Raw genomic sequence first — 16,982 nt, 5'->3', positions numbered from 1 at the left:
CCTGCTGGAAATGCATCCTGAGAAATTTAACTCAGTGGGACAAATCCCAAACGGAGTGCTGAAGGGAGATGAGAATCAAGGGGGTTAGATGACATCTAACCCCAATAAAAGTACATTAATGTTGGTGCGTGCAACATAACACGTGGAAGAAGTTCAAAGCTTTTGCAAGACTCGTGTTCATGGATAAATCCCCCAATCTGTTTGGACAAGAAGCTGATGCTGGAATTAGTTTCCTGCAGCGCCGGTGACGCGTATCGAGACTACCGTTTGACGACAACAAGAGCGTTTCCTCGGACGACGATATCGAGTCGAAAGGAACTGAGGAAATGACGGTCATTACCTCTACTATGATTTTGCAGGTGGATGGTGAAATATGGAAACTTTTCCAAGTCAGGAGATGATGGAGTCAATTGTCAAGATGATGACTCATCTTTACCTGTAATAGAAATCTTTGACTTCTCCTCATGGAAGATGTATCAGATTTATAGCATGGCCAACAAACTCATCCTGTGAAGCTGACCTTTATCTAGCTCTGCTGCTTGGTGAATGATGAATACTTAGACATTTGGTGCCTCTAAGAGTTTATATAATCACAAAGGATATTGGAGGTGTACCAAAAACGACCTGTGTCTCTCTTACTTCATAATTTAATTGCCCTTGTACAAACCCCCCAGAAGAAGGAAAAGAGCAACACATCCCACATGTTTCTAAACTTACCACATGCCTTTTGCTCCTTTGTAGATCGCTCAAATCCTGCAAATGTGGATCTCAACAGCAGCGACTGGGATGATAAAACCATTACAAGTGCATTAAAGTTCTACCTGAGGTGCGTTCGTTTGTGCGTGTGTGTTTATGGATACGTGCCGAAAAGAAAAAACAAAACAAAATCCACGCAGTATGATTTTTCATTAATTACGTTACATTTGGTCACACGTTACGTCATTTCAAAATGTTTCCACAAGGAATTAGATGTTTTCCAGAAAACCGTTTTATCATCTGGCATTAGACACAACTTGCTGTTTCCAAACTAACCCCACCAGAGGGCTCACTCTTTAACTTCTTAATAGTGTGACTATTTAATGAGTGGATTCTTGTTTTATTCTTTCGGTGTTTGATGTTTTAATTTATGTTCCCCATGTGTTTTCTCATTTTGTCTTTCCTTTCCCACAGGAATCTTTCTGAACCTCTAATGACCTACGATCTGCACGGAGAACTCATGAGTGCTGCAAGTAAGACATGTTTGAGAGCTTTTACTTTGCTAAGCTCTGCATGGATGGGTTACAGCATGAACCCTAAAGTTGAGTTATGTTGCATATTACCAGTTGAGTCCAACCGTTTCTCTGAAAAATATTTGATCTAGCAGTTTATAGAAAGGGTGGAAACTTCGGATTTACGAGCTTGCTTTTTTTCCTCCCCTTTTTTTCTCTCTTTTTTTTTCTTTTTTCTTTTTGCTGCTTCTTTAGCGTGGCTTACACTGGCTGGAAAAAAACCCATCTAAACTCTGGGATTAAAAGAGCCATTTGTAAATCAATACAGTGCAGTGCTACGGGTTGAACATCTTTATCTATTTGGACACAGAAGGAAATCCGAGTCTTTATTTATACTCGTCTGTCACTGTGCATTATTGTAAACCTGAGAAGATGGTAGGTTTATTAACACCAGCCTCGTTCTGTCAGGATGTTGCATTAAAGTACATGGAAATGCCCTTCATTAGCCGCACACGGTTCTCCTCATTACGTATCGTGACAGTTTGAAGACTCCGTTTTATTGGCTGCATACCATTGCACTGGGTGGTCATGCTTCACTCCATTTAACTTTGCAATTAAGGGGAAACTTTGTGATTTACACGGCTTAGTTTTACAGCACGTTTTAGATGCACCATTTTCACCTAGATTTTTGCTCGGAATATTCATTTCTTTTTACTTGTACTAAAACGGTTAAAACTTTGCAGAGCTTCTCTCCTCCAGTTGATTTTCCTCTTATGTTGGAACTAAAGTCTTATCAGAATTATTGCCCACAGTATTGGTGGGAAAAAAAAAAAATGGCTTCTTTGCCATCAGCAGTATGCTTGCCTGTGTTTTGGCCAGACATTCAGACTTTTAGGTTTGATATTTTTATGTCATTGTCATTTATTAAAACACAACTCAACACAGATGTCACCAAAGCACATGTTTAGACCAGATGTTAAACCAAAACAGTGCTAGGAGCTCCCTTAAAGTGTAAACCCCTACTTTAAAGGTCTTTTTTGGTTTTTTCCCGATCACATCGTTGCATATCGGTTACATTATTTAAGGCAAGTCTTATATTCGCGTTTAAATGGCTGACCTTTTTAGAAATGTGTATTTTGTAACCACAAGTTCCTGTGCTTTAAATCCAAGCTCATGCAATCACTGTAGAATCATAAGTCAATAAGTCACTGCGCCGCACATGATTCCCGCTTTGACAGAAGATTACTGCCTGCACTGAAATGACAGAACAAAAAATATACAGATAGTTCAATGACATCCTATCAGCCGCAGTTCCTGCAGCACGCACAAAAATAGATGAAAATTTGCTGCCATTTCCAGTTCCAGCCACAAGTTTATACTTGCTGAGTGATCGTAGATATAAAAATTATATTAATTTTGGGCTTTTAATGATAAATTGCACCTTTGTTATTCAATGATGGAGTGATAAGTTTGGGTATTTTTGAAAATAAGAATTGGGTGTTCAATTGCAAAATTAAATGGCAATCAATACTGCCGGCATGACGACTGTCACTCCTCTTCCCCCCCCCAATCATCCTGATGACCTCAGTGCTCTGCTCGAGCTTCAGTTGCCAAATACTCTACTGGCCTGCCTCTGCCTTATGCAAATGAAGTTTTGCACGCATTGGAATTGCGGTAATGTTAGACATTTTGAGAGTAATGCGGATTTTTGCTTGACAGGGTTCAGTTTATAATTTATATAATTGAGTACTTTTACACCGCACAGAAATTTGGTGGGGGTCTAAGTGTTTCTTAGTAAACCACGACCACACATTTTTTTGCAGTCCTCAACAAGCTTCTGGCATAGTTCTAGCGGGATGTTGAACCGCTCTTCTTGGCAGAGTTAGCAGAAAAAACATTTAAATTGGTGCTTACATTTTCAGTGAGATTCGGATCCAGGCCTTTCTAGGAGCTTAGCGTCGGCCTGTTTTATCCATTCCAAAACCAGTTTTGATGAACGTTTGAGTTCATTGTCCCGTTGGAACACCAATGCACCAAAGCATCTGAATCAAATTGGGACATTTTGGGTACGATGAAAGGAAATTGGTTAGAGTGTTCAGAAAAACCAAGGAAATCCACAAGGCTCCAACCCTACTGTGAACTGTAAACTGCTGGAACCAGTGTCACTGTCCACAGTTTTATACTGGCAATGACTCATAGCATGCTAACAAGAATGAAGCGCCTGCTATTTAATCAGCTTCCTACACGGAGCAGCCAGACGACTTATGGATAAAATCCTTATGGTCAGATGAAAGAGCAAAAATTAAGCTGCCTGGTCACAATTGACAAGAAGCATGCTTGGAGGAGTTATGGTCAGGCTATGGAGCCCAAACACTGTCAAACTGTCTCATAAGGTGGTGGAAGGAGTGTACTGTGGTGTTTGGGGGTGATACCAGTTTATTACCCAAATCTTTCAGCTTCACCTCAGATCTGTCCAGTTGACTCCAGCCGGATTACTGAAACCCTGAACACTGTATTAATTAGTATTAAGCTTTTAAATCTTGCTGAAAAGTTACTTACAAATTAGTTTTGTCTGATTTCATGTTTACTATGATATTTGTAGTATAAACTAGACCAAAAATACATGGGGATTTTGAATTTGTGTAGTGTGTGGTCAAATGTCCATCCAAAACTGTTTGATAACCTTGTTGAAGGTTAAACAAATGGATTAAGAGTTTGAATTTGATTTGTGTGGTTTTGAGAATCCATTAAAATTCAAATTTGTGCTTCATCTTCCTTGTTGTAAGTCATTGAAGTTTTATTATTCAAAATAATTTCATCCTGAAAAAAAAAATGTTCAAATGGATCATTAAAAACCTCAAAACATTGTTTCTCATTAGCGTTGCAATTAGCCGTACAGGCACAAGAAGTATTAAGCTTCAGTATTTATTGTTTCTCTATTTTATTTATTTATTTATTTTTTATTTTTTATTTTTTCCAATCATCTAAAACGACTTTGCTCTGTGTACCACAGAGTCTGATAATCTGGACTTTCGACTGAGTGAAATTCATTCACTCATCTACAAACTACCGGAGAAGAATCGTGAAATGTTGGAGATGCTTATTAGGCACTTAGTAAAGTAAGTCCAAGCCGAGTTCATTGTGTCGTTTTTTTTTTTACCACTTCCAGGGAAATAAATCCTCTCTTTCTGAAGGGAGTTCATACTTTTTTTTTTGTCACCGCCTGGCTTGAGTTACATTTTATTTAACCAGCCTGGCATGATGTTGACAGCGTGTGCAGCCACAGTGATGAAAACCTGATGACGCCCTCCAACATGGCAGTTATCTTCGGCCCCACACTCATGAGAGCGAAGGAGGAGACGGTGGCGGCCATGCTTGATATCAAGTTCCAAAACATTGTGGTTGAGATTATGATCGAGGACTACAAAAAGGTACAAGTGAAGCAAGCATGTCCTCTTTTTTTTTTTTTTTTTTTTTTTTTTGTTCAACCATCAGGGACTGTTAGGGGTTTTTATTCTTAATTCATACCACTTCCATATGTCTGTGTTTGTAATGTCTTGTTAGTGGATTAGAGCTGTTATTACATGTGGTTTGTTTTCGGTTAATGAGGACCCGTTGGAAGCCTTGTTGCTGTCCAAGCAGTTGCCAGCACTGAAAACAACAACAAAAAAAACAGTCAAGTTGAGTTTGTGAACTGTAATTATTAATGAAATGTACCAGAATTTATGTGTTTTAAATGTATTATTTTGCTGTAGTTTAGGCACTTTTGTTAGATTTTTTTTATTATTGTCATTATTTGTACTTGTAAATGTCTACAAAACTGTGCAGGGCCTTGCAAAAGTACTCATCCCCCTAGAACTTTCCTACTGTTTTAGTGATGGTCTGAGTTCAACACAAAGTGGTGAATAATTATAAAAAGTAAAAACTTCCTACAAACTAGTCTAAAATGTATTCAGCTCCCGAAATCTGACGCTTTCGGAGGAAATCTGTTGCACAACGGCATGTGGAGTTAAAATCCCTGCCGCCTTTTTCCTGGAAGTTTGAGGTTGTAACATGATAAAATGGGAGAGGTGGGGGGGGTAAATCAAGATTTATGAAAAATAACCAGAAGACTCTGTAAAATCTACTAAAGAGTACTTATTTAGTTGCTGTTTTTCAGCTCTTCGTGCTCCAGCCCTTTACCTCAGTTACCAGCTGGAAGAAGCTGAAAAAGCAGCCAATGAACCAAAGTGCTACTGTAACTTTTTATGTGATTCCAGATCTTCACTTGCATGCCAGAGGACAGCGCCTTCCCACCTGTCCCTCCTCCTCGGATCACGGCAAGAAAGCGGCAGCCAATCACCATCTCCAAGCGGCCTGCTCGCGTTTTCCAGCCTCTTAGTCACGAGCACGTCCGCGACGCAGAGAGTAATTATCAGCCGACCTAATTGTGGTCACCCTCCTCCTTATCCCATCCTCCCTGTTGCTCAGCGTACAATTTTGTCTTTGTTTTTTATTTTTTTGTCTGTAGAGACCACAGCGAGGTCACTTCTTGACATTTTACAAATGGGATTTATTGAAGTGTGCTTGTTTGTCCCAGTAATTATCACGAATTGCAAAAACATGGAAGCAGTTTGCCAATTGAAATTCATTTTTTTTCCTGTTTACTTTTTAATGTTAATAGAAAACCATGTGACTTTTTTTTAATAGCTCATTTGACATACAAATAAAAGCATCCACTTTTTTTTTTTAAACCCTTCCACAGTCTTATTCTTCTAACATGTCAGAGTAAAATCAGGCAATTTTCTCTCTTTTTTTTTAACCACTTTTGTTGGTTCAAACAGTAAGAAAATGTTAGTTGTGACTCCCTGCTCTCACTGTGGCCCAGAAATGTGGCTCAATTTTGTTGGGATCTTTAACTTTTTCCCTAACTTGCTGCTTTTGCAGAGTTTACAGGTTATGCACATGTGCAATTCATTTTACTGCAGTAAAGTTCTGCACTGCTTGTTTACATTAACTTTGCACCCACTGTACGATCCCAAGGTAATTTCTGGATTCTACATTTCATAAGGTGCATGTCACGGCAGTAAATATTCACATTTAATGGTGGTTTAAGGTTACAGTGCAGTTAAAGCTGGGTTTCTGTTTTCTTTTTTCTTTTTTTTTTTCTGCAACAGATGGGCAGAAAGACACCTCTGTGGTGGATGGGGATGTCTCAGCGAGCCCCAAACCCATAAAGCCGACGAAACCCATGAGCTGTGCCCCACTCCCTCCAAGAGAACCTCCTTCGAGGCAAGCGGGGATCTACAGACCGGCCAGCCGCCAGGACCGGCCGCCCGACTCCGACGCTGAGAAGCTGAGCGACATGAGGCAGAAGCCTGACTCTTCCCCGGCAGCAAACGGGGATTCTGGGGTCTTGGTGAGTCGGGTGCCGTCGTTTCAACGTCAGAAAGCGTCTCCGAAGGGAACGCCAGCCAACCGTGAAGGTAAGAATCCGCGTTTTATTAATTTATGTCAGCATTTTATGCCTGTAAAATAAAATAGATGATAATGTCAGGATGGATTGTTATATAGTCTAAATGTTTTTCTTAAAGAGTACACAGTGTTGTTGGTTGTAACGGTGACGCGTTCCCATAATTTTATCTCGGAAGATTAACTGTGCACACAACATAATATGTTGAATTTAAATACAAATTCACACTTTAGGAGATGTAGCTTTAAAAAGAATTTGTCATTACTAGAAGACAACGGGCCGAATTTTTACAATTAAATCCAACGTTATTCATAATTTAATTATATTTTAATGCTACAAACATGTTTTTTGTATCTTGAAGTATGAGCTAAAGATTAAGGTGATGGCAAGGAAGGCATGGGGGTATGAGTAATTCTGAGCTTCTCTGTAAATGTTCAACCACCAGCCTCTGAGCTGCTGCTGCTGCTGCTGCTGCTGCTGCTGCTGCTGCTGCTGGTCCGGCAGCTTGAAGAGCTTTTTCTTTTCTGGGAAGGCGAAGTAGGTTTTCCTCAAGAATCTCCGGGCTGGTCTTGCCAAGTCCCGCTGTTGTAAATCAGGCTCCGCAGCGTGATGCCGCTACCAACACGTCTGCTTGTGGGGACCGTTTTCATGGGGTCACGAGGTGTCGGGTTGCACCACAAGCGGCAATTTCTTTTGATTATCACAAAGTTAAAATTTAGTCTACTCCACATGTTTGGAGATCTTTCAAGAAGGTTTCTTGTTTAGTTTTTTCCTTTTCTGTTGTTGCTTTTTTTTTTTTTTTGTTCCGGCAACTTTTTTTTTTAGCCCTGCATTGTCAACTATGCAGTAAATGCCTCCTCCAGTTTTTTTGGCTTATAAGTCAAGGCGACCTTGAAAGCAGTGATTTTAAAAAGACTGATGTATTGATCTAATGCTGGCAAAGCATTCAATCTAATTAAAAATCTAATGTCTTGCTCAAGATTAGTCAGACCTCTGGCAGGTACAGATTTAACGTTTTTATTCAACCAAGCAGTTTGTGTTTCATAAGAGATGAGGGGAGTCTCTTAGACGATATTAAAAATAGCAAAAGGAGTATCAATTAAAAAAAATCTATTTACAATTTATTAATAAAGACACAACTTGTGAACATGTTATTTACAGATGTATTTATCTGCAATAATTCTGGTCTCTTGGGTTTTAAAAGGTAGTTCAGATGCGTGCTTCCTTCTCATCTAGTTAGTGAGTGGACCTCCCAAAATCTGCAAAGTGCGTAGAAGCTGGCTGGTGCACAAGCTACCCTGCCCTCTTAGCATTTTTTGGCCATGACTTTTTATTTCATCTCCACCTCTCTTTAATCACGTAGCAAAATTTGTCATCCCAGTCGGGCAACACAAACAGCTCAGACGTGGCTGCTGTACATACTGAACAATTTGCTTGTGTGTTTTCTTTTTTTTTTATTTCTTTTTTTTATGCTTATTTATGTTTTTTTGTTTGTTCTTGTTTCGTCTCTTAGGACATTCTGATGGTGTAACCAAAACAAAGTCTGCAGAGAAACATGCCATTTGTCGACCCCCCATCAGGCCCCCTGAGCCCCCATCCAGATGTCCCGCTCCACAAAAGCTCCCAGTTGCAGCCAGCTGTGAGGGCATGCCCACATCTTAGTGAGTACACCAAAGTCTCTACCCTCATGCTTTCTGGGTAATTAAACACAAGGCTCTGAGCAAAGTGTCTAAACCTGTTCAACTCTTAAGATTTAAATTATATGGCGACATTAAAGCCCCTTTTGGACTGCAGGACCGAGCCTGGCTCGGCCTGGCCTGTGTTCAAGGCCCGGGTCCGGCGTTCTTGCGTTAGCACTTAGAGCTAGCTAGCCGAGAGCTGTGGTTCCATTCGGGCCAGCCAGACGGGGCTGGTATGCAGTCAGACGTTAATTGGTTCGTTTGCCACGGAGGCGGGCACAGAGAAGAGTCATCTTTCAGATCGGATGTTGTGTTAGACCTTCTCGATGTCGGCGTCAAAATAAATCCCGCCGTCGTCTATTTTTAACCGCCTGTTTTTCAATGATAATTATGACGTATTCAATTGCATTAAATTTTTATTTAGTTTAGTTAATATCCAACAAGCTGAAGGGAGGATCCTCATGGTGCCATCACACCACAAGCACATAAGTACATGTAACTTTTTATCTGTTGTGAAAACAACAGACTATTTATCCTATAAATTACTTACAAACAGTGAAATTAAATAATTGATCTTAAGCGATAAGCTATTAATCTGCGGTAGCCTGAATGTTTTGAATTTCACCGCTTCCTGGTCTGCGTGAACCTGAATTTCCCATCGGTGTGCGTAAAAAATATCTCAGTTTTGATGTCGATCTGGAGGATGAATCTGCGCTACACTGGAAACTGGAGACTTCAGCCAAACTTTTGAAATCGGGGAACATTTCTCTAATTGAAGTGATCAGAAGTCGGCAAGGCTCTCTGCACGAGGGGATTTCCTCACCTCGCTTTGGTCCAGCGGGGGAATTCCCGAAGGCGCAGCGGTAGTTCAGCTGCACGAAACGTGGGTCCAGCTCAGAGATGACACTAAGATGAGGAATTTTTTTAAATGATTTAGTTAAAGGTAAAAAGCTGAGGTAATTCTTTTCCCCAGTGCCGCCTAGCACATACAAAAGAGGCTGGACGGGACAATGAGGAACGTAAAAGTTTTCCACGGTCTCTGGGAAGGCGGCCTCGGATCCCCGCACACTTTGCAAATGGAGTACATTAGGGCCGGGCCAGTGGCTGCCAGGTCGGGCCGTTCGGTGCAAAAAAAATCCTATAGTGATCTTGGGAACATGACAGTTGCAGTTTTGAAGAGTCAGCACATTTCAAACCCTTTTATTTGATCTAAACTTTCACGAAACACACCACTGTTACAATCTTTAACTTGAGTGCAATCCACATGTAGACAAAGAATAATAGTTTTTTATTTTCCAAAATCATCAAGGATTTATAAGTTTTATTATTTACATTTTTACTTTTGCAAATGGTTTAGATTTTCTTGGGAATTTTTATTGCATTTTATGACTAAGGTGTGAGTAAATGAAATTTTCCAAAAAATCAGGAAATGGCTTCAGGATAATTGCCAATCTCAAATAAATACAAGCTTAGAGCAACTGGAAGTGTTGTTTTTTATTTTTTTTATTTTTTTTTTATTTATTTATTTTTTGACAACAGGTTGGTCTGACAAAACATAAAAAATGAATGTTGAAGCTTTTTGCCCACTGTTGGGCATGGGGGAGGCCTTGTACTGGAACCATGACGAAGTCCAAGGACATTTGAACAATTTTTAAAATCACATCATTTGCTAGAAAATGTAAAAAAAAAATTGTTACCCTTGGGTCTTTTAATGGGATATTGATCCAAGACTTTGGGCCAAATCTATACAGAAATGGTTCACCAGACACAGAATCAACATATGACACAAATATTGATATTTAGTTGCTTAGAAGTACAGTATTTATTGACGTGGGATTTGTTTTTCCCCTGAATAAATGTAGTTTAATTAAAAGTTGGAAGTTTTGCTCAATTTTCAATTTTAGATTATGTCATTAATTCTTTTACATTTAGAAGGAGTCCTACATGGACATGGCGGCACCATAAGTGCACAGTAGATGGTGACACTGTTAACCATGCAATCTAAACAGCCCATTCTGTAGTGTTTTATCTTCTGGAAACATGATTTTAATGACAGGATGATTTCAACGTACGTGGCTTCACATAATACCTACACTTCCAGCTTTTTACCCTGCACTCTTCGTAGATCTCTCCTAGGAATTTAACATGCCACTTACCTTTTGTTTTTCAGTGTTGCATCAAAGACCAAGTTTTTTGAGAATGCCTCCAGACAAGTTGTCAGGTTTGTAAAGCCTTTCATTGTTTCTTATCCACTTAGTCCATTTGTTTAGCTCACTTGACTAATCAGATGCAGGTTTTTCTACAATAAATGTCAGTTTAACTGCATGAAAGTGTGACAAGGATTTTAATTCCTATTATATGCATCAGCACTAAGATTTTAAGTCATTTAACTAAGTGAATAAATGCTAACTGCCCCATATTATTAAGATTTTCCATGCTGTGGCTTGTTTTTTAGAACATTAAATCTGTCTTCATTCTGGACTTATTTAGATGCCCAGACTCCCACGTGATAGGAGTGTGTATGTTGGTTTTATATCCCAATGGGAAATTAAAACTGAATGCACACCAGCCTCTGGAGACCTCCTCTAACTGCAGGGACCAAATCGAGTTCTCTGTAGGTCCAGATTGCCCATTGCAAGTTAGGACTTTGCTTCTCAGGGAAAGTATAAAATTTCCCTTAAGCTGTGTTAAGCAGTGTTTCCGCTGAGTTAATGACTTAGGCCTGGCGTGCGTGTCAAACGGCGTAAAACTTTAGGTAGTTTTATGTGCATTGTAAGTGTTCCCTTACACATGGGCCCTTTGATTTTTTTTTTTTTTTTCACTCATGCAAGATCCTTTAGCTCATGATGTAGTGGAGTCTGTGTGATGTGGAAATGGACACATCTGCTCTTTTATGATTTGCATGGCTGAGCCAATTCAAGGCCCCTGCTCTCTGCCCAGTGCAGGCAACGATGCACGATGTAAACGAAGAATGTGGGAGTTTTATCAAAGAGAGTTTATGTCTTTGGTGTTCTTTTATTGGTATCCCCCTTCATTATGTTGTCTTGAGTTTAGGCGATCCTTTCCAAAAAATAGAAGCCCAGGCTGGAGTAAGTTTTGTTTTGGCTTTTGAACAACAGAATATCAGCTTGCGACTTCAGTAACCGTTCTCCCCAACCTGAATAAAATCTGTTCTGCTCAAACTGTACATTCTGAATGCATCTCAAACATTTCGTTTCTGTTTCTTTCAATTTAGCCCTCCAACCTCTTCGCTATCCTCAGTCGTGACAAATGCGAAAAAAGAGGTAAGTGTTGAGTAAATGTTCAGATATTTGCAGTTGTGTAACATCTGCGGAGTAGGGTTAGGTGTATGATGATCTCAAAGTTAGGCGGGGCTGGTTTTGAACTTTTAATTTAGGTAAAACAACTTCTTGTTTTATTCACACTGATTTCACTGCTAAGGTTGTCCTGTGCGTTTCATTTCTGTTGCTGATTAAGGATTCGGTTGAGGCCTTTTTAAATAATCAGTATTGGAGTTGATTAAATTTGCCCCCCAGTGGCTGTTGTTGGTGTGCTTTTAGTACTTCACGTCAGCTGCACATGTCGTGACAACTAGCATACGGGTTAGTCATGTTTTGCTGATTTTTTTTTTTTTTTTTTTTTAATGATGACCTAATGATACAGTGTTTTTTTCTATTGTAATATTTTTCACCTGTTGCTATGATATACAGAGTGAACAAGGGAACGTACTGGGTGCTGCTGCTGCTGCTGATAAAGTATCTTTTCTTAACTTCACCCTGTGGTGAAGCAGCATATTGAGGCTAACCTGCCAAAACTCCATCTGTCACCCATTATTTAGTAAACCTCTTTAAACCATCTGCTTCTCCTGACCACCTATATGCCTTTACTATGTGAAGTTTCAGTGTATTTTCTTGAGCAGTGCTGTATGTTGCTAAGATTATATTCTTGAAGAATCTCTGCTGTAATATTTATTTAAGTGATGCGAATTATTACCTCAACGTGGGAGTCTCAATTTACCTGGGGAATGCTACATAGTTTACAAACAGTAACACTGTCATAGCTTAGCTTAGCATTTCTCAGCGTATTTTAGCATCACTTTGCTAGTTTTAGCATTGCTTACGTCACACTAGCGTAAGATAGCTTACCCTAGCAAAGTGCAGGCCTTGCTTGCAGCATAGCTTTTAATACAGTAGTTTATCTTAACATGGTTTAGCTTAACATTGTTTATCTTATTTTAGCTCACCTCACCTAAGCAAATGTAGCTTAGCTAAGTTAACATTAGCATCAGGTAGCATAACTTAACCTTTTAAGCTTAGCTCGTCCGACCTGAGTTTATGTAACCTGAAGCAAACCGTTGCTTAGCTTGCCTTACTGTAGCTCGGTTTAGCTTAAAGCTAAAGTGTGTATTTGTCAACTGTCATTATGTCGTGACAGTACAATGTGAAACGGACAATCTGTGAAAAAAATCGAGCTGTCTCCTGGTTCTGTCATCTTCTGTTGTTTATGAAGATGAGCTGTCAAGTAAATTTTAGTGCCACTTTTAAAACTCCCGTTAGTTTTTCTGACCCGATTAAAACAGTAAACAAAAACAGTTCCTTGCTTTGTTTTTATAGCTATTTTGAAGAACTGACTCTTTCACCAGTTGTGTGCTTGTACTCAAAACTCTTTGGCGGGAAACTCAAGTTCAAGGCCATAACTCAAAACACAAGGCTGCCAGCAGCGCCTTTTGAATGCTGTGGTTATTTATGGTTTGTTATTAAGAGATGAATAACATAGCGGAAAATCTTTATAATTATACAGCATAAACACCACAAAGAATTAGTTGTAACTTACAATTTATGTTTACTGTTCACAATATTATGATGTCTTTGTTACCACTTTGCTACTTGTGAAGTAAAGCTTATCAAACTAATTAGCGTTGTTGGCCACCACATTTAAATGTTTTTATTTATTCAATCAATCCATCACAAGTCCATGGTTAGAGAGATGAAGAAAAAAAAAACTCTATATATGTTCTGTCTGCTGTATTGACATGCAAAATCTATTTGTTTGATGCTTAACCACCACAATGCTGTCTGGGCTTGTTACAAGCATTTATGTCAAACCAGCAATTAAAGGTGTTGGCCCTCTCGTTTCTTTTTTTTTTTCTACTGCCAGAGAAATTTATAGACAATTTTTTTCACTTCTTTCTATTTTTTTGCGTCTTTTCCAACTTGAGAGGAATTTCCTTCCTCCAGTCATAAAGCCCAGCTGAATCATGGCTCGCATCAACAGGTTGGGAAGAGTGAGAGCTATGCTACATTACATACTACCGGATAAAACTCTTTACTGCCACCAACATGTCAATAAACGGATTTTAGAGTCCAGAAGCGGTAGCACGCAAAGCCCCGGTGGTTTTGGGAATTTGAAACCAGCTCGCGCTTAGTTAAACCACCGTCAGTGTGGTTTGTGGCAGTCTGAATTGATCTATATAATGTCTGCAGTTTGCGCCATCGCTACTGATGAACACTGGCAAGAAATTAATCCTTTTGACATGTTTGTGTTTTCTCTGTTTTTAGCTTAAATGATGTCTTCCTGTTCTCCAAGCACCGTGTCGCCCAGCCCCATTATTTAGTATTACCCAGAGTGGGCTTATGTGAAAATAAGCTTAGCATATTTGTCTTCCATTCATACACAAAAAGGGGCTGCATCATGTAAAATTGACTCTTGTCAGCTTTGCATCATGTTATGTTAGCCCCTCGTCAAAAACATACCTGGAGTTTTGCCTTGATTATTTCATTTATGTTTGAGAAATTCTTGACTCTCCTGGGAAAAACGTTTGCTCTCACCGAGCGCTGCATCAACTGAGCCTCAATCTCACAGTATGAACCGCTTCCTCCACTCGGCTCCTTCAGAGTAGCGGCAGCAGCGATTGGCAAACACCTGGTGGATATGAGCTACTTCTCAGGGCAACACTTAAGAACGTCATTAAAGGTTGTTGTGATGAGTAGAAGCTTCTTAAAGAGACAGAGGCCCAATTTCAAGGCATTAAATTGCAAAGTCAACTCCTTTTAAGACATTTTTATAACAGCTGAAGCTAACAAAGCTACTTGGTTGTGGTTTAAAATGTCACTAAGTTCCTGGGAAATACATTACACCACCCCTGTAAGACATTCTATCCGTTTTGTTTCCCCAGAACTGAAGTGAAGAGGTGGAACGGTGGACGACCTGGACGGATGTTCTCAGCTGCACTTTTCAGATTACGTGAGAAAGAGGCTCCCATCAGATCTGAATGGGTTTGTTTGGGTTTCAGCTGAGTATCAGCTGTGTGACTGCATGGTGTTGTGAAGCAACACATCGTCAAACTCGATCGTCATTCCCCAACACGTGTTGCATTGTTCATCAAATTTAGTCATTTTGCTATTTTGATTTGTTAATTTATTTTACTTTACTTTTTTTTTGCCACTGTTACTTGCACACTGTGCTGGTTATGACTTGCAGTGCTAACAGCTGGTCTTAGCAATATGAAGTATTTTCCCCAAAGAAGTCTACCTGACCTAAACCTGACGTCATCAGTTCAGTCACTTGAAAATGTAATCTATTACTTTATATATTAACTTCTAATTTTTTTTAAAGGATTAGCTACTGTAATTGATTGCTAGCTGAGAAAGCTAATTTTTTTCATATTTTTCAGTATTAAAGCATGCAGCACTGAAAGGGCACTAATAAGAAACATTTTTACTTCTGGCAGAAAACTGGGGGAAAAAAATGAAGAAAATTTGTGTGTCAAAGTTAATAAATACAGAAGCTATGATGGGTTTGGCTTGCATTCCAGCCACTGTGTATTGAATTAATGACAGTTTTAGTTACAAACTGGGTTCCTCCTAGTGAATTTTCTCATTTCTTTCCAGCTTTTGGTATTTCAAGTCATTTTGTCAATTTGTTCCAAGTTGAAATGGTTAGGATTACAAAATCAGATGTAATCATATAGAATGTTACAAACCACACTCCAATGTTTTACTGTTGTTTCTGTTCTTAATGCTATGTTCATTTCACATGTTTTTTTTTGCCTATTTTTCAAAAAGAAAAATAAACGAGGAGATATTTGAAAGACTCAGAAGTACAATTTATTTCTTTGAAGAGCTGTTGTTCTGATGTTTTACTGAAAGGTCCACTTATCCTTTCTCCTGACTCCCCTAGTTTACTTTTCGGATTGCAGGGCTCAGTTCAGTTAAAGTCATTTTGAGATTTTAAAGGCCTGTTAAATAATGTGGTAGACCCACGTCCCACATGTGCAAGCCATCTTGGAAGCATTTTTTTTTTCTTTTGCTCGAAGGCAGATTTATATTTACTGAGGTTTAAGAAATGAGTTATTTATTTTAAATAGTGTTATTTTTAGTGCTGTTTTAAATGAGACATTTAACAAAGTCAATCAGAGTTATTTTGCTCTAGCCTCAAATTAGCCTGTGCAGGTCTGCCACATTTACGAGAAAACATATAGTAAATAAATGCCTAAATAAAAGGTAAATAAAAATGCCTTGTACCTTAAATTCATGCGAGTGTTGTTGCATACCTATCTGTATCTATAGCTATCTCTCTCTCTATATATATATATACACATTATTATATAGAGATAAAGATATAAATATATTTGCAACGGTAACACTCAAATTTAAGGCATAAGACATTTTTATTTACATTATTTAAAAAATACAAATCCTGAGATAATTATGCCAACAGCAGTCTTGTGAAACACATTTAGTTCTTCCTGTGGGATTTTGTCTTTTTCTTTAAATGTACTCAAAATACCTCAGATGTTACGTTTCCCCCTGCAAAAGAAAAAATGAATTTATTTTTAACGGTTTTTATGCATGTTTTCCAGGGAATACCGTGTGGTCAACGCCGAAATGCTTTTGGTGACTTGGATATTAACCAGAACTCCTATTTGTACCTCCGTCACTCCCAACGCTTAATCCTAACGTTTTAATGCTAATAATAAAACCGGCCCAACACACAGATTCAAATTGTCCGGCTGCATTAGTTCTACCATCTCGATTCTGAGAAAACCGAATCTTTCAAAGTCTCGTGTCTGCTTAGTTTTTTACAAATACAGAAACTAATTCACACAGAAATAAAGATTTCCTCTGTGCAATGCTAATTTACTGCTTCAGTTTGGGGGGGAAAAAAATCCCCATAGTAGCGCCTTCTTGAGGCTATAAACTACCATGGTGGTGTTCAGAGTGAATGCCAGTGCCAGCATGCTTGCACGCTCACCATTGCAATGACGATTTTGAGGCAGAATTTATGTCCACTGTGTGTTTAATGGCTCTTGGTGGCGCCAGAGTGAAAAAGGGATCATCAGTGTGACATCTTTATCCTTCAGGGAGTCAGGAAGAAATAAATTTTAATGAGATTATCAGTTGAGATATCAAACTGTAATAATAATAAAAAAAAACTCGTTAATCTGTTTGTAAACATCCGCATGACTTCGAGCTGCAGAGCTGTGATCATGCGGCCTCACGAGGGGTTGGCCGTTGAAGGCGTCATTTTAAAAAATAACGCTTTCAGAAGCAAAGCAATTCAGAGCCTCATATGTGCACAAAGAGCTTGCCTGCACATTTGTTTTACCGTGTGCTCCTCCTCCACATTCCAGTGGGCACTGCC

At 39.1% G+C, this 16,982-nt stretch overlaps 1 protein-coding gene across 1 annotated transcript in view; it reads left to right on the top strand.

Annotated features, from left to right (window-relative positions):
* ophn1 (oligophrenin 1) overlaps window positions 1-15,433 on the top strand; it is a 58,959-nt gene extending 43,526 nt beyond the window's left edge. Inside the window, exons 16-25 of the mRNA XM_016668346.1 lie at window positions 742-826; window positions 1,171-1,229; window positions 4,222-4,327; window positions 4,480-4,639; window positions 5,468-5,615; window positions 6,365-6,673; window positions 8,174-8,321; window positions 10,510-10,560; window positions 11,575-11,623; window positions 14,515-15,433. Coding sequence (XP_016523832.1) covers window positions 742-826; window positions 1,171-1,229; window positions 4,222-4,327; window positions 4,480-4,639; window positions 5,468-5,615; window positions 6,365-6,673; window positions 8,174-8,321; window positions 10,510-10,560; window positions 11,575-11,623; window positions 14,515-14,520 — 1,121 coding nt within the window. The 3' untranslated portion in view covers window positions 14,521-15,433. The remainder of the gene's footprint in view (window positions 1-741; window positions 827-1,170; window positions 1,230-4,221; window positions 4,328-4,479; window positions 4,640-5,467; window positions 5,616-6,364; window positions 6,674-8,173; window positions 8,322-10,509; window positions 10,561-11,574; window positions 11,624-14,514) is intronic.
* Window positions 15,434-16,982: the final 1,549 nt, after the last annotated feature.

This window comes from Poecilia formosa, unplaced genomic scaffold (genome assembly GCF_000485575.1).
Source record: "Poecilia formosa unplaced genomic scaffold, Poecilia_formosa-5.1.2 Scaffold14, whole genome shotgun sequence".
Taxonomy (NCBI): Eukaryota; Metazoa; Chordata; class Actinopteri; order Cyprinodontiformes; family Poeciliidae; genus Poecilia; species Poecilia formosa.
Note: the sequence above shows the minus strand (reverse complement) of the source record. Positions and strands in the feature narration are given on the sequence as shown.